This window comes from Colias eurytheme, chromosome 20, assembly GCF_061535395.1.
Source record: "Colias eurytheme isolate Ceu_HAF_F1 chromosome 20, ilColEury1 Martin Lab GWU primary, whole genome shotgun sequence".
NCBI classification, from domain to species: Eukaryota; Metazoa; Arthropoda; class Insecta; order Lepidoptera; family Pieridae; genus Colias; species Colias eurytheme.
Window position 1 is genome coordinate 9,763,395 of NC_142999.1, and position 21,416 is coordinate 9,784,810.

Consider the following 21,416-nt stretch of genomic DNA (forward strand, 5'->3'; position numbering starts at 1 on the left):
GTTGTAGCTAAAGCGCTTGATCTATGTTTGTTGTCCGCAGGATTTAGGGTGTGCCAGAAACAGATAAGTTAAACCTCATAAGGACCTGATTCACAGGCGTGGCTAATCTTTGACCGCAACAGCCTATCCTATCTGAGGCTCTACAGCCGCGAGTGGGCCCTGGCCCGGTCCAGTACTTTCATCCAGACCCCGCGATCCCTTGCCCGGGATCTCCAATTCTTTACACCGATCGCTTCCAAGTCCTGTTCCACACCATCTAACCAACGGAGCTTTGGTCTTCCTCGATTTCTACGTCCATCTGGTTTTCCATCGAGCAGACGCAGAGGAGCCCTGTTGTCGTCCATACGTGCAACGTGTCCGGCCCAGCGTAAACGGCCGAGTTTTATGGTCTTTATGACATTCGGCTCCTCGTACATTCCATAAAGCTCATGATTATACCTTGTTCTCCAACGTCCATTTTCCAGCACAGCACCGCAACAGCAGTCCCTCCGATATATTGCATCTGATTCTAGGGGAACCCACCAAACCCTAATCAAGATGACAATATTTGCTTGCGCATGGGCCGACATGGGGGCAATCACATGGCAGTGGACTTAGAGCGGATCCACCACATCTACCGAATTCCTGTGTAGAAACGGACTCCCGGAGTTGTAAGATCTACAGCGAGTCGGAGTCGGACTTGCCGGAGCGGCAGCAAGTCGTTTGTTGAATTATCACGTAATGACGAGATTTGCAGCTAGCTTTTGGATTTTAGGATAGTACCTATAGTCAATCTGTGTAATTGTGAACAGGTATGATTGGAAGCAACTAACATAACCATCAAACTTTTTCTATCCATGTATATACTGTTATATTACTTGCGGTTCGGTACGCGATGCAGACAGACGCTGGAAGGCGGGTGCGGCGCGCGGGCGGGGCAGGCGCGCTGCAGCACGCACGGCGCCATGCCCAGCGCCAGCGCCAGCGTCACCAGCACAGAGCCTAGCATGCGCTCTACAGACATACACTAATGTTATAGTCAAATCCCGAAACACAATCTCTTCGCGGAAGGATTGGTTTATTTAGGTTTGGCAAAATCCATCGGGCAATCCTCGAAATACATTTAAATTTCACCCTTGGACTGAAGTCAGTAGCAGTCTCGGGCGAAGGCGAACGTAGCATAGGCATCGCACGCGCATAAGACGCCCCTAAACAACGACAGACGAAAATTGTTTAGTAAATATTACATTTATTTGGGCTTTGACAAAGTCATTATGACTTGAGGTTTGACCAGTTCAACCTAAGAGTGCCCGAGCTTCGGGGTTTGACTATAACATTTACACAAATATGAATATAGAGCAAGTGAAGACAAGGTTTTGCTACAAGCACTAGGGAAGAGCCCGCAGAAGATAGGAGAGAACTTAGATAGCACGTACATACAAAGAATAATTTTACAAACTTCCATTCCCTAGTTTATAGGTAGGTACTGCCTTAGGGTACTGCATCTTACCTTTAACTACTGTTGTGATTTCGAAAAAAGGTTGTTTTGAAACTCTTTAAATTCATAGTAATTGTTCACACTGATGGGATTCGAGAGCCAAAACATGTTTTCATACTATTATCAAAAAATATTATTAAATAATAGTAAACAAAATTTATGCAATATTTGAGTTTGACAATATCAATGTTATTTGAATTTGATCAACGACGTCATATTTAATGATACTTTTTTTCATAATTTAAATGAATAGAACCTTCGTCAGAAATTTTCCATATTTTAAAGCTTTGGTAGGTAGTAAATACCTATGGCTATACAGTATGTTTAAAGATCAATATAAAATTTCTATCTATTACCCGCGAATTCGCTCGCGTTAGAATTACAGACAAAAATAATAACTAAAAAAATTAACAGCGGCATTTTAATTTGGAGCATTGAAAAAGTTGTTAATAGAGATCATAATGACGAAAGGCTGTTCATGGACCAATAATTTACTTCAGTATTCGTATATCTTTTTAATTAATTAGGTCCCATTTTTAATAAGATAAAGGCATAAATGAAAAATACTTTTGTGCGTTCATGTATATTTATTTTAACTTAAAACCACAACACAATATCTACAGAAAATTAGACATAAAATACGTAACTTTGTAACAAGTAGTTCTATTTAATATTATGTACATTAAACACTGGATATTGTTATAGTATAAATTATAATTGTATATATAAAGATTATACTTGTGCTGCGAGATAGAAGTGAAACTTCTTAAAATATTTGTCTCTGTTACTTATCTATATTATAATATTATATTTATCTACTTAATAAATGAAATGTATTTTATTTTAGTTTAATTTTTTATTAAACCATTGATATTTCTAAAGAAATTTCACTTTTCAAACAATTTGCTATATTCCACTCATATACAATAAACATAATAAAAAATAGCTGCTTTACTTTCGTTTGCAGAGTATGGTCTAATAAATAGTCAATAACTTATCTATTGATAAACCGATTTTAAGAGTACTTTTTTTAAAGATTTTTATATATTGTCCGTGTGTAAAAGGATTCCATGATATTATAGTTAAAAGTAAAGAGAAATAGTTAAGAATATGGACTATTACACTATAGAATCTTTGATAAATCGTATTATTTACATAATATTATTATAGCAATTGGTAGACTTAAATATATGTTTTAAATCATTTTTTTGTATTATACATGAAAATTATAAATAGGTAATACGTCTATCTGAAATATGAAAAGATATAATTTAAGAAAAGATATCACATTTAGATTATATTTTTTATGAATATAGAATCATTTTGAGGAGATCAAGGAATTTTCAATATATAGAATTACATTTTTTAAATAATTATTTCGTTTGTGACAGATACAAGATAAAACATCGGAATTTCATTCAATATTATTCTGAAAGTCAAATAAGCCAAACAATGCTCTATTTAACACATTTAAGATTTTCAGTTCTATATCATACAATCACATACAATAATACTGTGATTTAATAGGTCAGGAATAAAATTGTTTTATTAAATTATAAGTACTTTATGTTTCTCATAAACAATTTTCATATTTTTAGTCAATTTGTTAATTTATTCTCAAAAGTTCCAATTAATTCTACTAGGCCTTATTTGGCACAAGTCTAGAATATTCTATAACCTATCCTTGTGACAGTTATAGGATGTTATCTATCAAAATGTGGAATACATTAAACATTATGTTATAAATATTGCCTATAATATATATCTTCATTTCTCAAAAGAGAATGAATTAAAAATAGTAAGTGTTGTACATATTATACGTATTTTGTTGCTATGTAAATTTGTCATATGTTTTGCCTTAGAATTAATCTAATAGTTACAAATAGGAATCTAATGTTCCAATGCCACTCTTTATAGTTCTAAGTTCCGCTAGGTGAATTTTCACTTTGCACTAGTTACCGAAATAGTTACGAGTTCTAATTACATATTTTATAGGTTTGGATTTATTAAGTAGTATCGTGAACAATTCTAAAATTCTAGAAAATTCCATGGATTCTGTATAAGTTCTAGAATCTTCCATTGGACTTGGAATAGTTTCCCATTTCATAAACATTGTTTTTATGGACTTTTGAAATTTTTAACATTTTAAGTTTACATACTATGTGTGTAAATCATCCAGTCTCAGGTTATTATTCGAGTTCTAGAATTATCTAGAAGTTTCAGGCCTTGAAATTTGTCTATACTACTGTAAAATACACTTTATCTTAAAAGTTCTAAATTGTCACTAAGTGTTATCACTCTTCAGTTCCACCACCAGAAAAAAAAAATCTAGAACAATTGAGGAGGAACACGGTGCCATTTTATTGCACGGTGTTTTTTTGAGAGAGAGCGAAATTCTATAATATTCACATGATATTCAAATTAAATATCTACTAAATTTTTAACTAGTTGTATATTTGCGACGTATAACTGATTAAAATTACACATTATTAAATATTCTGGCTGTAAGCCACCATTCGAATTTTCTGGAACAGTTAAGGAGATCTAATGTGCGGTCGGGCGCTTGTAGAGGCGACGCTGATTAGAACCGTAGTTCAAACGTTCTAGAATTTTCTTATAGTTGCAGTTTGAATATCCTAGAACAATCTAGAAAGTTGATGATACACACAGGCCGGGGCGGGGAGTGGAGCGGGTTGCGGCCACGCTGCTTAGAGCCGCAGCTCAAACGTCCTCGAACAGTCAAAATTAAACACCCTTGTATACCCGGGCGGGGAGGGGGTGGAGCAGCTGTGGGGGGTGTATGCTGCGCGGGCACGGGGCTGCTAACTACAACTGCAGCTAGAACGTTCTCGAACAGTCCAGATTGCAGTGATTGCACACGGGCGTATACCCGGGTGGGGTGTGCGGTGAAGGGAGGGGGGTATGCTTGCAGATGCTGATTAGAGCCGTAGCTGGAACGTTCTCGAGCAGTCCAGGTTGAACACCTGCCTATACCCGGGCGGTGTGTGCGGCGGGGAGGGCGGGGAGGGGGAGTGGGGGGGTATATGCTGCGCGGGTTGCGGTGTGCGGCGAGCCCGCCGGCGGCAGTGCAGGCGCAGCAGCACGGCGGCGAACACGAGCAGCACGCCCAGCGCGCCGCCCGCCGACACCGCGTGGGTGTGCGAGGGGGAGGGGCAGTGGGGGGGCGGGTGCTATGCGGGTTGCGGTGTGCGGCGAGCCCGCCGGCGGCAGTGCAGGCGCAGCAGCACGGCGGCGAACACGAGCAGCACGCCCAGCGCGCCGCCCGCCGACACCGCGTGGGTGTGCGAGGGGGAGGGGCAGTGGGGGGGCGGGTGCTATGCGGGTTGCGGTGTGCGGCGAGCCCGCCGGCGGCAGTGCAGGCGCAGCAGCACGGCGGCGAACACGAGCAGCACGCCCAGCGCGCCGCCCGCCGACACCGCGTGACCGTACACCACGCACGACACGAGGATCGACACCGCCTGACACACACACAAATAAAGAAGATATTATTTATTTACTTTTCCATTATTTATTTATTCTTTACTAGCTTTCCGCCCGCGGCTTCGCCCGCATTTTCAAAGAAAAACCCGTTCCCGTAGGATTTCCGGGATAAAACCTATCCTATATCCTTTCTCGGGTATCAAAATATCTCTATACCAAATTTCATGCAAATTGGTTCAGTAGTTAAGGCGTGATTGAGTAACAGACAGACAGACAAAGTTACTTTCGCATTCATAATATTAGTATGGATAGTATGGATTGTACATAATATACCAAACATAAATAAGCTATAATTAAATACAATGAAAACACACGGCACATACGTACTTAAAGGCGGTTACCTACATTATGTACAGAACGCAGATCCATTAATTAGTGGAATAGGAAATAAATTAATTTGAATAATTATGTAGAACCCTAGGCCGTTCGAAGTTATTATCACTTCGATTCTCGTGATTTATCCCGTTTATAGAAAAACCATATTTATATATTTCAAATATACTAAGTACTAGTTATAAATAAACCAATAGGTGAGAATATAAAAAAAATGTAATTAAATTTAGAGTAAATTAAATTTCAATGAAAGTGACATAACATTAACTGATTAGTACGAAGTAAAGTAAATACAATATCCACGTTAAAATAGTATTAAAAAAATCATTGTACTCGCAATGTGAGGCTGTATAAAAGTGCAAACCTGTCTAAGCGTCATGATAATAGTGAACACGACGGCCCCGAACCGCGCGATGGTGCGGTAGATGAGCACCTGCCCCAGCGCGGAGCTGCCCGATAACAGCAGGCAGTCGAACACGAACATCGGGTGCTGCAAGAGACAATACTTCATTGTAACAAATAAATTATATTTATAAATTTATAAAGAACAGAAAAAATTCGATTACGAGGCGGGACTCGACCCGCATCCTTTCACGCCAATCCGGGGCGGATGCCTGACCAATTCAGCCACTCGTGACCCGCCAAAGCGATCGAATTTATTTGTCTAAGGGACACACCGCACGCCATCTATTGAGACAATTAATAACCATCTCTACCAACAAGAAACATTTTTCAATGAATACAATATTGTAACGACGGAACACGATCTTTTTGTTGGATTTGATATTTTTGCTTTCAAATGATTTATAATCAAATATGATGATGTTTACTATAATTATTTTAGGCAGAGCACGTGTTACGGCCCGGCTTTCACAACAAACTGCTGACTACACCGTTGGTATGAACACGGAATACGGGAGTAGTTTTGCTGTGCACGTTAAGGTTCCTATATGGCGTGTAACTATACCTGCAGCTATAATGCGTGTAACTATACCTGCAGCTATAATGCATGTAACTATACCTGCAGCTATAATGCGTGTAACTATACCTGCAGCTATAATGCATGTAACTATACCTGCAGCTATAATGCGTGTAACTATACCTGCAGCTATAATGCATGTAACTATACCTGCAGCTATATTGCGTGTAACTATACCTGCAGCTATATTGCATGTAACTATACCTGCAGCTATATTGCGTGAAACTATATCTGCATCTGTAAAGCGTGTAACTATACCTGCAGCTATATTGCGTGTAACTATACCTGCAGCTATATTGCGTGTAACTATACCTGCAGCTATAATGCGTGTAACTATACCTGCAGCTATTTATTTATTTATTTATTTATTTATTTATTTATTTAGAATTTCCAACAAAGGATACAGATTACATTTGTTACATCTAATTATTTAAGTACGTGGTCTTCTGCACCTTTAATTACAGGAAATTACAGCGTTCAAAATATTTATTACAATTACAATTCGTCAATTTATTAAAAAATATTAGTTAAAAAAAATTAAAAGAACTTAATAACATTGATTATATACCACGAAAAGTATTACAATAAATTACAAATTTAAAATTACAATTATATTCGTCAAATTATTAAAAATATTATATAATCAAAATTTAATGAGCACTTAATTATACATACATAATAAATAATTATTAAAAAAAATTACAAATTTTACTCAATTATAATTATATGTATTAAAATTTATCATTACAAAAAAAATATATATATACAGTTCGGTTACATTTAATAAAGGAAAAATAGAAACTTTTGTCATTGGCTATATTGCGTGTAACTATACCTGCAGCTATATTGCGTGTAACTATACCTGCAGCTATATTGCGTGTAACTATACCTGCAGCTATATTGCGTGTAACTATACCTGCAGCTATATTGCGTGAAACTATATCTGCATCTGTAGAGCGTGTAACTATACCTGCAGCTATAATGCGTGTAACTATACCTGCAGCTATAATGCATGTAACTATACCTGCAGCTATATTGCGTGTAACTATACCTGCAGCTATATTGCGTGTAACTATACCTGCAGCTATATTGCATGTAACTATACCTGCAGCTATATTGCGTGAAACTATATCTGCATCTGTAGAGCGTGTAACTATACCTGCAGCTATATTGCGTGTAACTATACCTGCAGCTATATTGCGTGTAACTATACCTGCAGCTATATTGCATGTAACTATACCTGCAGCTATATTGCGTGAAACTATATCTGCATCTGTAGAGCGTGTAACTATACCTGCAGCTATATTGCGTGTAACTATACCTGCAGCTATATTGCATGTAACTATACCTGCAGCTATATTGCGTGAAACTATATCTGCATCTGTAAAGCGTGTAACTATACCTGCAGCTATATTGCGTGTAACTATACCTGCAGCTATATTGCGTGTAACTATACCTGCAGCTATAATGCGTGTAACTATACCTGCAGCTATATTGCATGTAACTATACCTGCAGCAATATTGCGTGTAACTATACCTGCAGCTATATTGCGTGAAACTATATCTGCATCTGTAGAGCGTGTAACTATACCTGCAGCTATATTGCGTGTAACTATACCTGCAGCTATATTGCGTGTAACTATACCTGCAGCTATATTGCATGTAACTATACCTGCAGCTATATTGCGTGAAACTATATCTGCATCTGTAGAGCGTGTAACTATACCTGCAGCTATATTGCGTGTAACTATACCTGCAGCTATATTGCGTGAAACTATATCTGCATCTGTAGAGCGTGTAACTATACCTGCAGCTATAATGCGTGTAACTATACCTGCAGCTATAATGCATGTAACTATACCTGCAGCTATATTGCGTGTAACTATACCTGCAGCTATATTGCATGTAACTATACCTGCAGCTATATTGCGTGAAACTATATCTGCATCTGTAGAGCGTGTAACTATACCTGCAGCTATATTGCGTGTAACTATACCTGCAGCTATATTGCGTGTAACTATACCTGCAGCTATATTGCATGTAACTATACCTGCAGCTATATTGCGTGAAACTATATCTGCATCTGTAGAGCGTGTAACTATACCTGCAGCTATATTGCGTGTAACTATACCTGCAGCTATATTGCATGTAACTATACCTGCAGCTATATTGCGTGAAACTATATCTGCATCTGTAAAGCGTGTAACTATACCTGCAGCTATATTGCGTGTAACTATACCTGCAGCTATATTGCGTGTAACTATACCTGCAGCTATAATGCGTGTAACTATACCTGCAGCTATAATGCATGTAACTATACCTGCAGCTATATTGCGTGTAACTATACCTGCAGCTATATTGCGTGAAACTATATCTGCATCTGTAGAGCGTGTAACTATACCTGCAGCTATATTGCGTGTAACTATACCTGCAGCTATATTGCGTGTAACTATACCTGCAGCTATATTGCATGTAACTATACCTGCAGCTATATTGCGTGAAACTATATCTGCATCTGTAGAGCGTGTAACTATACCTGCAGCTATATTGCGTGAAACTATATCTGCATCTGTAGAGCGTGTAACTATACCTGCAGCTATAATGCGTGTAACTATACCTGCAGCTATAATGCATGTAACTATACCTGCAGCTATATTGCGTGTAACTATACCTGCAGCTATATTGCATGTAACTATACCTGCAGCTATATTGCGTGAAACTATATCTGCATCTGTAAAGCGTGTAACTATACCTGCAGCTATATTGCGTGTAACTATACCTGCAGCTATATTGCGTGTAACTATACCTGCAGCTATAATGCGTGTAACTATACCTGCAGCTATATTGCGTGTAACTATACCTGCAGCTATATTGCGTGTAACTATACCTGCAGCTATATTGCGTGTAACTATACCTGCAGCTATATTGCGTGTAACTATACCTGCAGCTATATTGCGTGAAACTATATCTGCATCTGTAGAGCGTGTAACTATACCTGCAGCTATAATGCGTGTAACTATACCTGCAGCTATAATGCATGTAACTATACCTGCAGCTATATTGCGTGTAACTATACCTGCAGCTATATTGCGTGTAACTATACCTGCAGCTATATTGCGTGTAACTATACCTGCAGCTATATTGCGTGTAACTATACCTGCAGCTATATTGCGTGTAACTATACCTGCAGCTATATTGCGTGTAACTATACCTGCAGCTATATTGCGTGTAACTATACCTGCAGCTATATTGCGTGTAACTATACCTGCAGCTATATTGCGTGAAACTATATCTGCATCTGTAGAGCGTGTAACTATACCTGCAGCTATAATGCGTGTAACTATACCTGCAGCTATAATGCATGTAACTATACCTGCAGCTATATTGCGTGTAACTATACCTGCAGCTATATTGCGTGTAACTATACCTGCAGCTATATTGCATGTAACTATACCTGCAGCTATATTGCGTGAAACTATATCTGCATCTGTAGAGCGTGTAACTATACCTGCAGCTATATTGCGTGTAACTATACCTGCAGCTATATTGCGTGTAACTATACCTGCAGCTATAATGCATGTAACTATACCTGCAGCTATAATGCGTGTAACTATACCTGCAGCTATATTGCGTGTAACTATACCTGCAGCTATATTGCGTGAAACTATATCTGCATCTGTAGAGCGTGTAACTATACCTGCAGCTATATTGCGTGTAACTATACCTGCAGCTATATTGCGTGTAACTATACCTGCAGCTATATTGCGTGAAACTATATCTGCATCTGTAGAGCGTGTAACTATACCTGCAGCTATATTGCGTGTAACTATACCTGCAGCTATATTGCATGTAACTATACCTGCAGCTATATTGCGTGTAACTATACCTGCAGCTATATTGCATGTAACTATACCTGCAGCTATATTGCGTGAAACTATATCTGCATCTGTAAAGCGTGTAACTATACCTGCAGCTATGTTGCGTGTAACTATACCTGCAGCTATATTGCGTGTAACTATACCTGCAGCTATAATGCGTGTAACTATACCTGCAGCTATATTGCGTGTAACTATACCTGCAGCTATATTGCGTGTAACTATACCTGCAGCTATATTGCGTGTAACTATACCTGCAGCTATATTGCGTGTAACTATACCTGCAGCTATATTGCGTGTAACTATACCTGCAGCTATATTGCGTGAAACTATATCTGCATCTGTAGAGCGTGTAACTATACCTGCAGCTATAATGCGTGTAACTATACCTGCAGCTATAATGCATGTAACTATACCTGCAGCTATATTGCGTGTAACTATACCTGCAGCTATATTGCGTGTAACTATACCTGCAGCTATATTGCGTGTAACTATACCTGCAGCTATATTGCGTGTAACTATACCAGCAGCTATATTGCGTGTAACTATACCTGCAGCTATATTGCGTGTAACTATACCTGCAGCTATATTGCGTGTAACTATACCTGCAGCTATATTGCATGTAACTATACCTGCAGCTATATTGCGTGTAACTATACCTGCAGCTATATTGCATGTAACTATACCTGCAGCTATATTGCGTGAAACTATATCTGCATCTGTAGAGCGTGTAACTATACCTGCAGCTATATTGCGTGTAACTATACCTGCAGCTATATTGCGTGTAACTATACCTGCAGCTATATTGCGTGAAACTATACCTGCAGCTATATTGCGTGTAACTATACCTGCAGCTATATTAAGTGTAACTATACCTGCAGCTATATTGCGTGTAACTATACCTGCAGCTGTAGAGCGTGTAACTATACCTGCAGCTATATTGCGTGTAACTATACCTGCAGCTATATTGCGTGTAACTATACCTGCAGCTATAATGCATGTAACTATACCTGCAGCTATAATGCGTGTAACTATACCTGCAGCTATAATGCGTGTAACTATACCTGCAGCTATATTGCGTGAAACTATATCTGCATCTGTAGAGCGTGTAACTATACCTGCAGCTATATTGCGTGTAACTATACCTGCAGCTATATTGCGTGTAACTATACCTGCAGCTATAATGCATGTAACTATACCTGCAGCTATAATGCGTGTAACTATACCTGCAGCTATAATGCGTGTAACTATACCTGCAGCTATATTGCGTGTAACTATACCTGCAGCTATATTGCGTGAAACTATATCTGCATCTGTAGAGCGTGTAACTATACCTGCAGCTATACTGCGTGTAACTATACCTGCAGCTATATTGCGTGTAACTATACCTGCAGCTATATTGCGTGAAACTATATCTGCATCTGTAGAGCGTGTAACTATACCTGCAGCTATATTGCGTGTAACTATACCTGCAGCTATATTGCATGTAACTATACCTGCAGCTATATTGCGTGTAACTATACCTGCAGCTATATTGCGTGTAACTATACCTGCAGCTATATTGCGTGAAACTATATCTGCATCTGTAAAGCGTGTAACTATACCTGCAGCTATATTGCGCGAAACTATATCTGCATCTGTAGAGCGTGTAACTATACCTGCAGCTATATTGCGTGTAACTATACCTGCAGCTATATTGCGTGTAACTATACCTGCAGCTATATTGCGTGTAACTATACCTGCAGCTATATTGCGTGTAACTATACCTGCAGCTATATTGCGTGTAACTATACCTGCAGCTATATTGCGTGAAACTATACCTGCAGCTATATTGCGTGTAACTATACCTGCAGCTATATTAAGTGTAACTATACCTGCAGCTATATTGCGTGTAACTATACCTGCAGCTGTAGAGCGTGTAACTATACCTGCAGCTATATTGCGTGTAACTATACCTGCAGCTATATTGCGTGTAACTATACCTGCAGCTATAATGCATGTAACTATACCTGCAGCTATAATGCGTGTAACTATACCTGCAGCTATAATGCGTGTAACTATACCTGCAGCTATATTGCGTGTAACTATACCTGCAGCTATATTGCGTGAAACTATATCTGCATCTGTAGAGCGTGTAACTATACCTGCAGCTATATTGCGTGTAACTATACCTGCAGCTATATTGCGTGAAACTATATCTGCATCTGTAGAGCGTGTAACTATACCTGCAGCTATATTGCGTGTAACTATACCTGCAGCTATATTGCGTGTAACTATACCTGCCGCTATATTGCGTGAAACTATATCTGCATCTGTAGAGCGTGTAACTATACCTGCAGCTATATTGCGTGTAACTATACCTGCAGCTATATTGCGTGTAACTATACCTGCAGCTATATTGCGTGTAACTATACCTGCAGCTATATTGCGTGTAACTATACCTGCAGCTATATTGCATGTAACTATACCTGCAGCTATATTGCGTGAAACTATATCTGCATCTGTAGAGCGTGTAACTATACCTGCAGCTATAATGCGTGTAACTATACCTGCAGCTATAATGCATGTAACTATACCTGCAGCTATATTGCGTGTAACTATACCTGCAGCTATATTGCGTGTAACTATACCTGCAGCTATATTAAGTGTAACTATACCTGCAGCTATATTAAGTGTAACTATACCTGCAGCTATATTAAGTGTAACTATACCTGCAGCTATATTAAGTGTAACTATACCTGCAGCTATATTGCGTGTAAATATACCTGCAGCTATGATGCATTTATTTATTTTTAAAGTACCTGTAAAAGCTCCCTGACCAGTTAAAGCTCCTGTAAAAGCTCCCTGACTTGTTAAAGCATATGTTATAGCTCCCTGACCTGATAAAGCACCTGTTATAGCTCCCTGACCTGTTAAAGCACCTTTAACTAATTCCTGACCTGTTTAAGCATCTGTTATAGCTACCTTACCTGATAAAACACCTGTTACAGCTTCCTGACTTGTTAAACTCCTGTAAAAGCTCCCTGACTTGTTAAAGCATGTGTTATAGCTTCCTGACCTGATAAAGCATGTGTTATAGCTCCCTGACCTGATAAAGCACCTGTTACAGCTCCCTGACCTGTTAAAGCACCTTTAACTGCTTCCTGACCTAATTAAGCATCTGTTATAGCTACCTAACCTGATAAAACACCTGTTACAGCTCCCTGACCTGTTAAAGCACCTTTAACTGCTTCCTGACCTGTTAAAGCACCTGTTACAGCTTCCTGACCTGTTAAAGCACCTGTTACAGATTCCTGACCTTTTAAAGCACCTGTTACAGCTGCCTGATTTGTTAAAGCTCCTGTAAAAGCTCCCTGACCAGTTAAAGCTCCTGTAAAAGCTCCCTGACCTGTTAAAGCACCTAAAACTGCTTCCTGACCTGTTAAAGCACCTGTTACAGCTTCCTGACCTGTTAAAACACCTGTTACAGATTCCTGACCTTTAAAAGCACCTGTTACAGCTGCCTGATTTGTTAAAGCTCCTGTAAAAGCTCCCTGATCAGTTAAAGCTCCTGTAAAAGCTCCCTGACCGGTTAAAGCTCCTGTAAAAGCTCCCTGACCGGTTAAAGCTCCTGTAAAAGCTCCTTGACCTGTTTAAGCATCTGTTATAGCTACCTAACCTGATAAAACACCTTTTACAGCTCCCTGAACTGTTAAAGTACCTGTAAAAGCTTCCTGACCGGTAAATGCTCCTGTAAAAGCTCCCTGACTTGTTTAAGCATGTGTTATAGCTCCCTGACCTGTTAAAGCACCTTTAACTGCTTCCTGACCTGTTGAAGCACCTGTTACAGCTGCCTGATTTGTTAAAGCTCCTGTAAAAGCTCCCTGATCAGTTAAAGCTCCTGTAAAAGCTCCCTGACTTGTTAAAAGCTCCTGTAAAAGCTCCTTGACCTGTTTAAGCATCTGTTATAGCTACCTAACCTGATAAAACACCTTTTACAGCTCCCTGAACTGTTAAAGTACCTGTAAAAGCTTCCTGACCGGTAAAAGCTCCTGTAAAAGCTCCCTGACTTGTTAAAGCATGTGTTATAGCTCCCTGACCTGTTAAAGCACCTTTAACTGCTTCCTGACCTGTTGAAGCACCTGTTACAGCTTCCTGACCTGTTAAAACACCTGTTACAGATTCCTGACCTTTAAAAGCACCTGTTACAGCTGCCTGATTTGTTAAAGCTCCTGTAAAAGCTCCCTGATCAGTTAAAGCTCCTTTAAAAGCTCCCTGACCGGTTAAAGCTCCTGTAAAAACTCCCTGACCGGTTAAAGCTCCCGTAAAAGCTCCTTGACCTGTTTAAGCATCTGTTATAGCTACCTAACCTGATAAAACACCTTTTACAGCTCCCTGAACTGTTAAAGTACCTGTAAAAGCTTCCTGACCGGTAAAAGCTCCTGTAAAAGCTCCCTGACTTGTTAAAGCATGTGTTATAGCTCCCTGACCTGTTAAAGCACCTTTAACTGCTTCCTGACCTGTTGAAGCACCTGTTACAGCTTCCTGACCTGTAAAAACACCTGTTACAGATTCCGACCCTTTTAATGCACCTGTTACAGCTGCCTGATTTGTTAAAGCTCCTGTAAAAGCTCCCTGATCAGTTAAAGCTCCTGTAAAAGCTCCCTGACTTGTTAAAGCATGTGTTATAGCTACCTAACCTCATAAAACACCTGTTACAGCTCCCTGACCTGTTAAAGTACCTGTTAAAGCTCCCTGACTTGTTAAAGCTCCCTGACCGGTTAAAGCTCCTGTAAAAGCTCCCTGACCGGTTAAAGCTCCTGTAAAAGCTCCTTGACCTGTTTAAGCATCTGTTATAGCTACCTAACCTATAAAACACCTTTTACAGCTCCCTGAACTGTTAAAGTACCTGTAAAAGCTCCTGTAAAAGCTCCCTGACTTGTTAAAGCATGTGTTATAGCTCCCTGACCTGTTAAAGCACCTTTAACTGCTTCCTGACCTTTTAAAGCACCTGTTACAGCTGTCTGATTTGTTTAAGCTCCTGTTGCAGCTCCCTGACCTGTTAAAGCATTTGTTATAGCTCCCTGACCTGATAAAGCACCTTTAACTGCTTCCTGACCTGTTAAAGCACCTGTTACAGCTGCCTGATCTGTTAAAGCACTTGTTACAGCTTTCTGGCCTGTTAAAGCATCTGTTATAGCTAGCTGACCTGATAAAACACCTGTTACAGCTCCCTGACCTGTTAAAGCGCCTGTTAAAGCTCCTTGGCCTGTATACCTGCAGCAGCGCGTGTGTACCTGCAGCAGCGCGTGTGTACCTGCAGCAGCGCGTGTGTACCTGCAGCAGCGCGTGTGTACCTGCAGCAGCGCGTGTGTACCTGCAGCAGCGCGTGTGTACCTGCAGCAGCGCGTGTGTACCTGCAGCAGCGCGTGTGTACCTGCAGCAGCGCGTGTGTACCTGCAGCAGCGCGTGTGTACCTGCAGCAGCGCGTGTGTACCTGCAGCAGCGCGTGTGTACCTGCAGCAGCGCGTGTGTACCTGCAGCAGCGCGTGTGTACCTGCAGCAGCGCGTGTGTACCTGCAGCAGCGCGTGTGTACCTGCAGCAGCGCCGGCAGCGGCGGGCGGGGCGCGCGCAGCAGCGCGGCGGCGGAGAGCGCGCAGGAGCAGAGCGTGACGGCGCCCATCATCTGCAGCGGCCGCAGCGAGTAGCGCGCGAACAACGCGCCCTGCCACGACGACGTGAAGCTGTCGCACGACATGTACAGCGCCAGCAGGCACACGCCCGACACCGACGTCGCTGTCGACGCTACGCACACACTCGTGTTCAGTACATAAACTCATAATATGGAATTATATGCATCAAATTATACCAAAATAATGGTTGGGGACGCGTTCCTAATCGATCACACTAAACCTAACGTTAATAAAAATTAAATAAAAAAACAGGCCCCAGATACGAGCCTTGTGGGACACCATAACTGTTTACAAAGAGATGCGATCCCTAACGATTAAAAAAATATTTTTTAACGTTCTATTGCGTAAATAAGGTGCAAGCCACTATCAAGTTCATATAAGAACAACCCCTGACAAGTTTTTAAACAGCGGAATATGATTCACTTAATCAAAGGCCTTATCAAAAACTAAAAAGTATAAAATTTAATATTACACGATAACATACTTCTTGATCTCTAACTAACCATACGATAGCAGTCTTTTTATATATTTACGGGCAATTCAAAATCAATATTAAGGAACACAAAATTTAATTAAAAATTAGCAAATTCGAAATTAGCACCTCAAAACTTTTATAGATTTAAAATCTCACCAGCGTAATCATCATGGCTGCCGTACATGAACATGACCATCCCCACGGAGATGAGCACCGCGGTCGCGTACTCGTACAGCTCGTACGTGTTGCGCGAGATCAGCTTGCCCATCAGCATCACGGGGATCACCTTGCACGATTTCGACAGCACCTGGAACCCGCGAATTTATACATCAGATTTGACATCATGGATATCATACATGCTCTGAGTTCAATGTTTTCGCTACAGGGCATATTATGTACAACTTTCCGACATCATCAGGGCCTTACCGGCCAGTCGAGTAGACTGGTCAAGGATCCTCCCTTTTTCGATAAAGGAATTCCATCCTTCCACATACACACTAGAACTAAAACTAGAAATATTTTTTTATACATAAAAATCCATAACTTCAAAAATACATGACTTAAATTTTTTTTTCAATTTTTCTGATAACTGGTGTGGCATTACCTTTCAGAAAATTTCGGCTTGACGTCGACTTCTGGGACATCCTGTATATTTTTCCGGCTCGAAGGATCACATTTTAGGACAGTTTATTGGTCATTCGATGATGTTATATTAATTTCGATATCATTTAAAGATTATGATAATTTCTAACTCTCTGTTAATCAGCTAAAATCTTAGGAATAATTATTATTATTTGTGTGAATGTTGTCAACAAAAGTTCTCATGAAACAAAATTGTGAAAAAATCACAATCACTTTCAAATATTGAAGCAAAACTCAGCCTACGCTTTTATTAGGCAGAGTTTTCAAATAAACAATACAATCGATTTTGAACATTACTGCAACGAAATGAAGTGTTAATTTCAATGAAACGTCTATTATCTGTTATTATATTATTTAGTTTCACTATGCACTGCTCACTAATTTACGGATTACACCGCAAATGTTTTTTTAGTAAATAGTTTTTAAGCCTGTTCGTGTCAATTCCAAGTTGTGAACCAAATAAATAAAAAAAGTGAATGTTTTATTTTCACATTTTTGATCTTGCCGCTGAGACATATTGACGACCTATTAATAAGTGATTGTGAGTTAAGAGTATGTCAATAGTATAGTGCAACTTGTAAAGCGGCTCTACAGCATATAGCGGCACCGACCTGCGTGGGGAAGCTGACGTACTTCAGCGCCTCGTACTGGCACCAGGCGCTCACGATGTTGGTGAGCGAGCAGTAGCCGAACTTGTACAGTGGCGCTGCGAACAGCGGAGCCCCGACCCAGCGCAGACGGGCGAACGCCAGTACACACGCGGATAAACGGTTGATGAACACGAGGAACTGCGAGTCGTTGAACCGCACTACCGTGCCGTCGGCAAGCGTGTAGTTCTGGCTCAAACAATGACACATTAAACCGAGAATAAAAGTAAAATATTTTTTTAACCTGTAGTTTTTGAGTTTATTTGTTAAAAACAAAATGCATACAATAATAAAAGAATATTTTTTAGTACAGATACATGATACAGTTAATACTACTCTAAGCAAACTAGACTTCTTACGGCAAAAAAAATTGCATAAACTTTTTTTTTTCAGTTATTATTCCTTCAACGGCAATCCAACAAAATATATCCCCTAATTTATATCCCCTATTACCCCTTCTCTTTTAACACATTTTGAATTTTAGAATACAATTTTTTTTCAATCAAATATTCTTTCAAACAACCCTTCCCCCCTCACATTCACTTCTACCCCCACAATCACCTGCGTCATAATCTTCTCCTGCAGCAGTCCCCACACGAGGTACGCAGCCATCAGCCCCGAGAAGCAGAACACCAGTTCCAGGGTCTCGGTCTGACTCTCCTCCTTCAGCTTAACCGACTCCGGCAGCCGCTCGTTCTGCTCCGCAAAACACGCGTGCAGGATGCGCGATAGCCATGTTGTGTTTGCTATGAAAATATTAGGTTAATGTATAAAATTATTGTGTTACGCTGTTTGAACCCCTCTGAAACAGCTCCAATTCTCATGAATTTTTGTGTGCTTATCGGGTAGAATAAAATCTATTTTTCATACCCCTAAGTAATAAGAAGTAAGCAAAACAATATTTACCATTACAGATAGAAATTCATATTTTATATACTAGTGCTACCTCACTCTGGCTTTGCCTATTGAACTTTGATAAATAAATAAATACTTACTTTTTTTCAATTCTTTTAAAATGTTTCAAACTCAGTACTCCTACATTAAAACATATCCTAAAACCATAACTAATAAAAAACATTTTAATGTTTTAAATTTTAAAATATCAATATCGTCATTTTTCTCTAGCTATAAAATAAACACGTAAATTGAAATATTAGTCACAGAGAGCAAATTATAGGCTCATGTTCATAGCTACGTTATAATGAACCATGCACAATGCAATTCGTCATTCACCATTATGTTTACTTTATTTCACCATAAATCTATGCTAATATTATAAAGCTGAAGAGTTTGTTTGAATGCGCTAATCTCAAGAACTAATGGTAAGATTTGAAAAATTATTTCGGTGTTCGAAAGCGCATTTATCTGAGAAGACTAAAGATAGCCTTTATATCATCACACTAAGACCATCAGGAGCGGAGCCCCATAATAAAGTCTTCTAATAATACCATTCTAATTTTTTAAATGGTCACAAAAATTGTTAACTCTTCTGATTATCTATGTTTGTTTTACTACCTTATACAATCATAATTATCCAATATTTTTATATCAAATATAAAGATTAAAAATACATGCTCAAATAGATAAAGATTTTTCATTGATACAATAAAATATTTCAATAAATGAACACAAATATTAGTTTCAATGAAACACACATTTTCGTAAAAGAGGAAAAGTTTCTAAATTCGACTGTTTCTTGATGGTTGGTTTTTAGTTTTAATTTCATTTGTTAGGCAATTTAGTATTTTTTAAAGGATCATATTTATATTATAAGATAGTTACTCACAAATTTTATCAAAGTAATTGATCCGATCCAAATACTTGTACAGGATAAAAGCAGGCAGCACTATCGTGGAATAACCCACACAGTTCAATAGCAGACGTAAAACCCTGAAATGTCATGTTTTATCATTTTTAAGATATCCAAGTAAGAATTATAGGTCAAGTGATAATAATTGAGATTTGTTAAAGAACACAATACTTACTTAAATAAATTAAAAAATACTTGAATAATAAATTTAAATGAACAATAAAAATACTGTAATTTATAAGCATCAGGTTTGATTTATGTTATGTGTGAAAGATAATTAAAACATATTATTACAGTAACTTAACATTTTTATTGTTAAATGATAATTTCTTAAAATTGTATCTTAATACATAGTATATCTCTATTTATTATCAAAATACTAATAATAAATTTTAAATAATCATTGGATTACTTAGATTGGTATCTTCCAGGAAATTTGCAATATTGTGGCAACACAGTACATTGCTATAAATTAAAATACAGAATTGAACCAGTATTGTTCTTACCATGAATATTCAGATTGTGCGAGGGTCCCATTTTGTTCATATGCTTCCAGCAACTCATGGTAAAAATGTCCAAACAGCCATGTCACCAGCACACATGATATTAGCACCAACCTGTACATTATAATGTTAAACTATACATGTTTATTGAACATTACTTAAATAAATAGTACACAACACTTTACTGATATGGGAAATATGCACGGATAAATAGTTCACGTAATTTTATTGCACTGTGACAATTGTTACACATATATAATATCAATAAAGATTTATTTCATATAATTTCACGGTAACAATATAAAGTTGTTCAAATAAAATGTATGAATAAGATTCATTGAGGAAAATTTGATATTTGAAGTGAAAACTTCTTTAGTGGCATTGAGCACTTTTTCTGTAATGGGTATAAAATCTTAAACTCGCCTCAGGACACGTGACCTGATCGAAAAAGCGTAAAACGGATACCATTCCAAAATATCAAACATGCTCAACGTTAATAATCAAGTATTCACTTCTGCCGGCACTCCCGGAGTGCAACCCGTCTTTTTTATTTTATACACAAATTGAAAATGGTGGGAGATTTATCGTTTGACATTACTCTTCAATGATTATAAATTGAGAAGATTGTAAAAGTATATTACTCTAGAATAGGAAAAAAGAAGAATAAACAACTAAACATTTTCCACCATAAGCTAAAGTTTAAACCTATTCATCTGTTTGTAAATCCACCATTGATAGAAATTCAAAGAAATGATAGAGAATAATCATAATACATACTTTAATGTCTTTAGATTATACATTATTTACCAAGTGCATTTAATTTTGTATAATAAATAAACATTTTAGATGTACAATAACAAACTTGTTGCTAATATTATAACGGTAACTAAAACAAACGTTAACTGTACGATCGTAGCGAAATTTTACTAGCCGGTAGTCATTGACCTCATATTGTGCAATTTATGCAATAATTAATAATTTTTGTTGTAAAAAGGAAACAAACGATATGCATTATCTTACCCAATTAACACTTTTCCCTTCATGTTTGATTTTTAATTCATTAAGATCTTAGATATAAAAGTCGAGTTACGTTTTTAGTAGGATCCAATCACTGTTTAATTTAAAATTAAAATATCTAATTTACCGAAGTGATTACATCTTCGAAACATCACATGTTTATGTGTCAACCATGGTCCATGTCAATCCGAGATGTCAATTATTGTCAACGTCAACCGCCAACCGTAGTAAATAATCGACGGAAATAAAAATACTGATAACTGATAACCATTTATATATAAGACATCAGGTACCTCTTAGGTACCTATATAACTACCATTTAGATAATGCCTAAATATATAGATATACGATATTGATTATTTTTCTTCGTACAAAAAGTTTAAAATTTTATTGTATTACCGGTAAAACCTGCTAGCTTTGCCAACGGTTGCAGATTTTTTGCCATAGCCAACTTCTGAGGGAAAAAGTGTAGTCACATCTTAAT

The 21,416-nt window shown here is 38.4% G+C and overlaps 1 protein-coding gene across 2 annotated transcripts; it reads right to left on the minus strand.

The window, feature by feature from the left end:
* Positions 1 to 4,549: 4,549 nt before the first annotated feature.
* Positions 4,550 to 21,097, minus strand: sll (adenosine 3'-phospho 5'-phosphosulfate transporter 1). Of its 2 annotated transcripts, none has more exons than XM_090113714.1 (9): positions 20,693 to 20,795; positions 19,919 to 20,029; positions 19,389 to 19,492; positions 18,164 to 18,348; positions 17,567 to 17,791; positions 16,470 to 16,620; positions 15,742 to 15,950; positions 5,676 to 5,801; positions 4,550 to 4,956 (listed from the first exon to the last, which is right to left on the minus strand). In XM_090113714.1, the coding sequence occupies exons 1-9, from the start codon at positions 20,713 to 20,715 to the stop codon at positions 4,813 to 4,815; spliced, it is 1,278 nt and encodes a 425-aa protein (XP_089969840.1). In that variant the 5' UTR covers positions 20,716 to 20,795; the 3' UTR covers positions 4,550 to 4,812. The 2 variants fall into 2 exon arrangements, with proteins under 2 accessions (XP_089969840.1, XP_089969839.1); XM_090113713.1 differs by lacking the exon at positions 20,693 to 20,795 and adding an exon at positions 20,936 to 21,097 and having other exon boundaries at positions 4,552 to 4,956.
* Positions 21,098 to 21,416: the final 319 nt, after the last annotated feature.

Coding starts and splice junctions, on each gene's coding strand:
- sll (XM_090113714.1), bottom strand. CDS start 20,715: ATGTATAATCTAAAGACATTAAA. Junction 20,030..20,692: donor TATAATCTAAAGACATTAAA/GTATGTATTATG, acceptor TATAATGTACAG/GTTGGTGCTAATATCATGTG. Junction 17,792..18,163: donor AGGAGAAGATTATGACGCAG/GTGATTGTGGGG, acceptor TGTTTGAGCCAG/AACTACACGCTTGCCGACGG.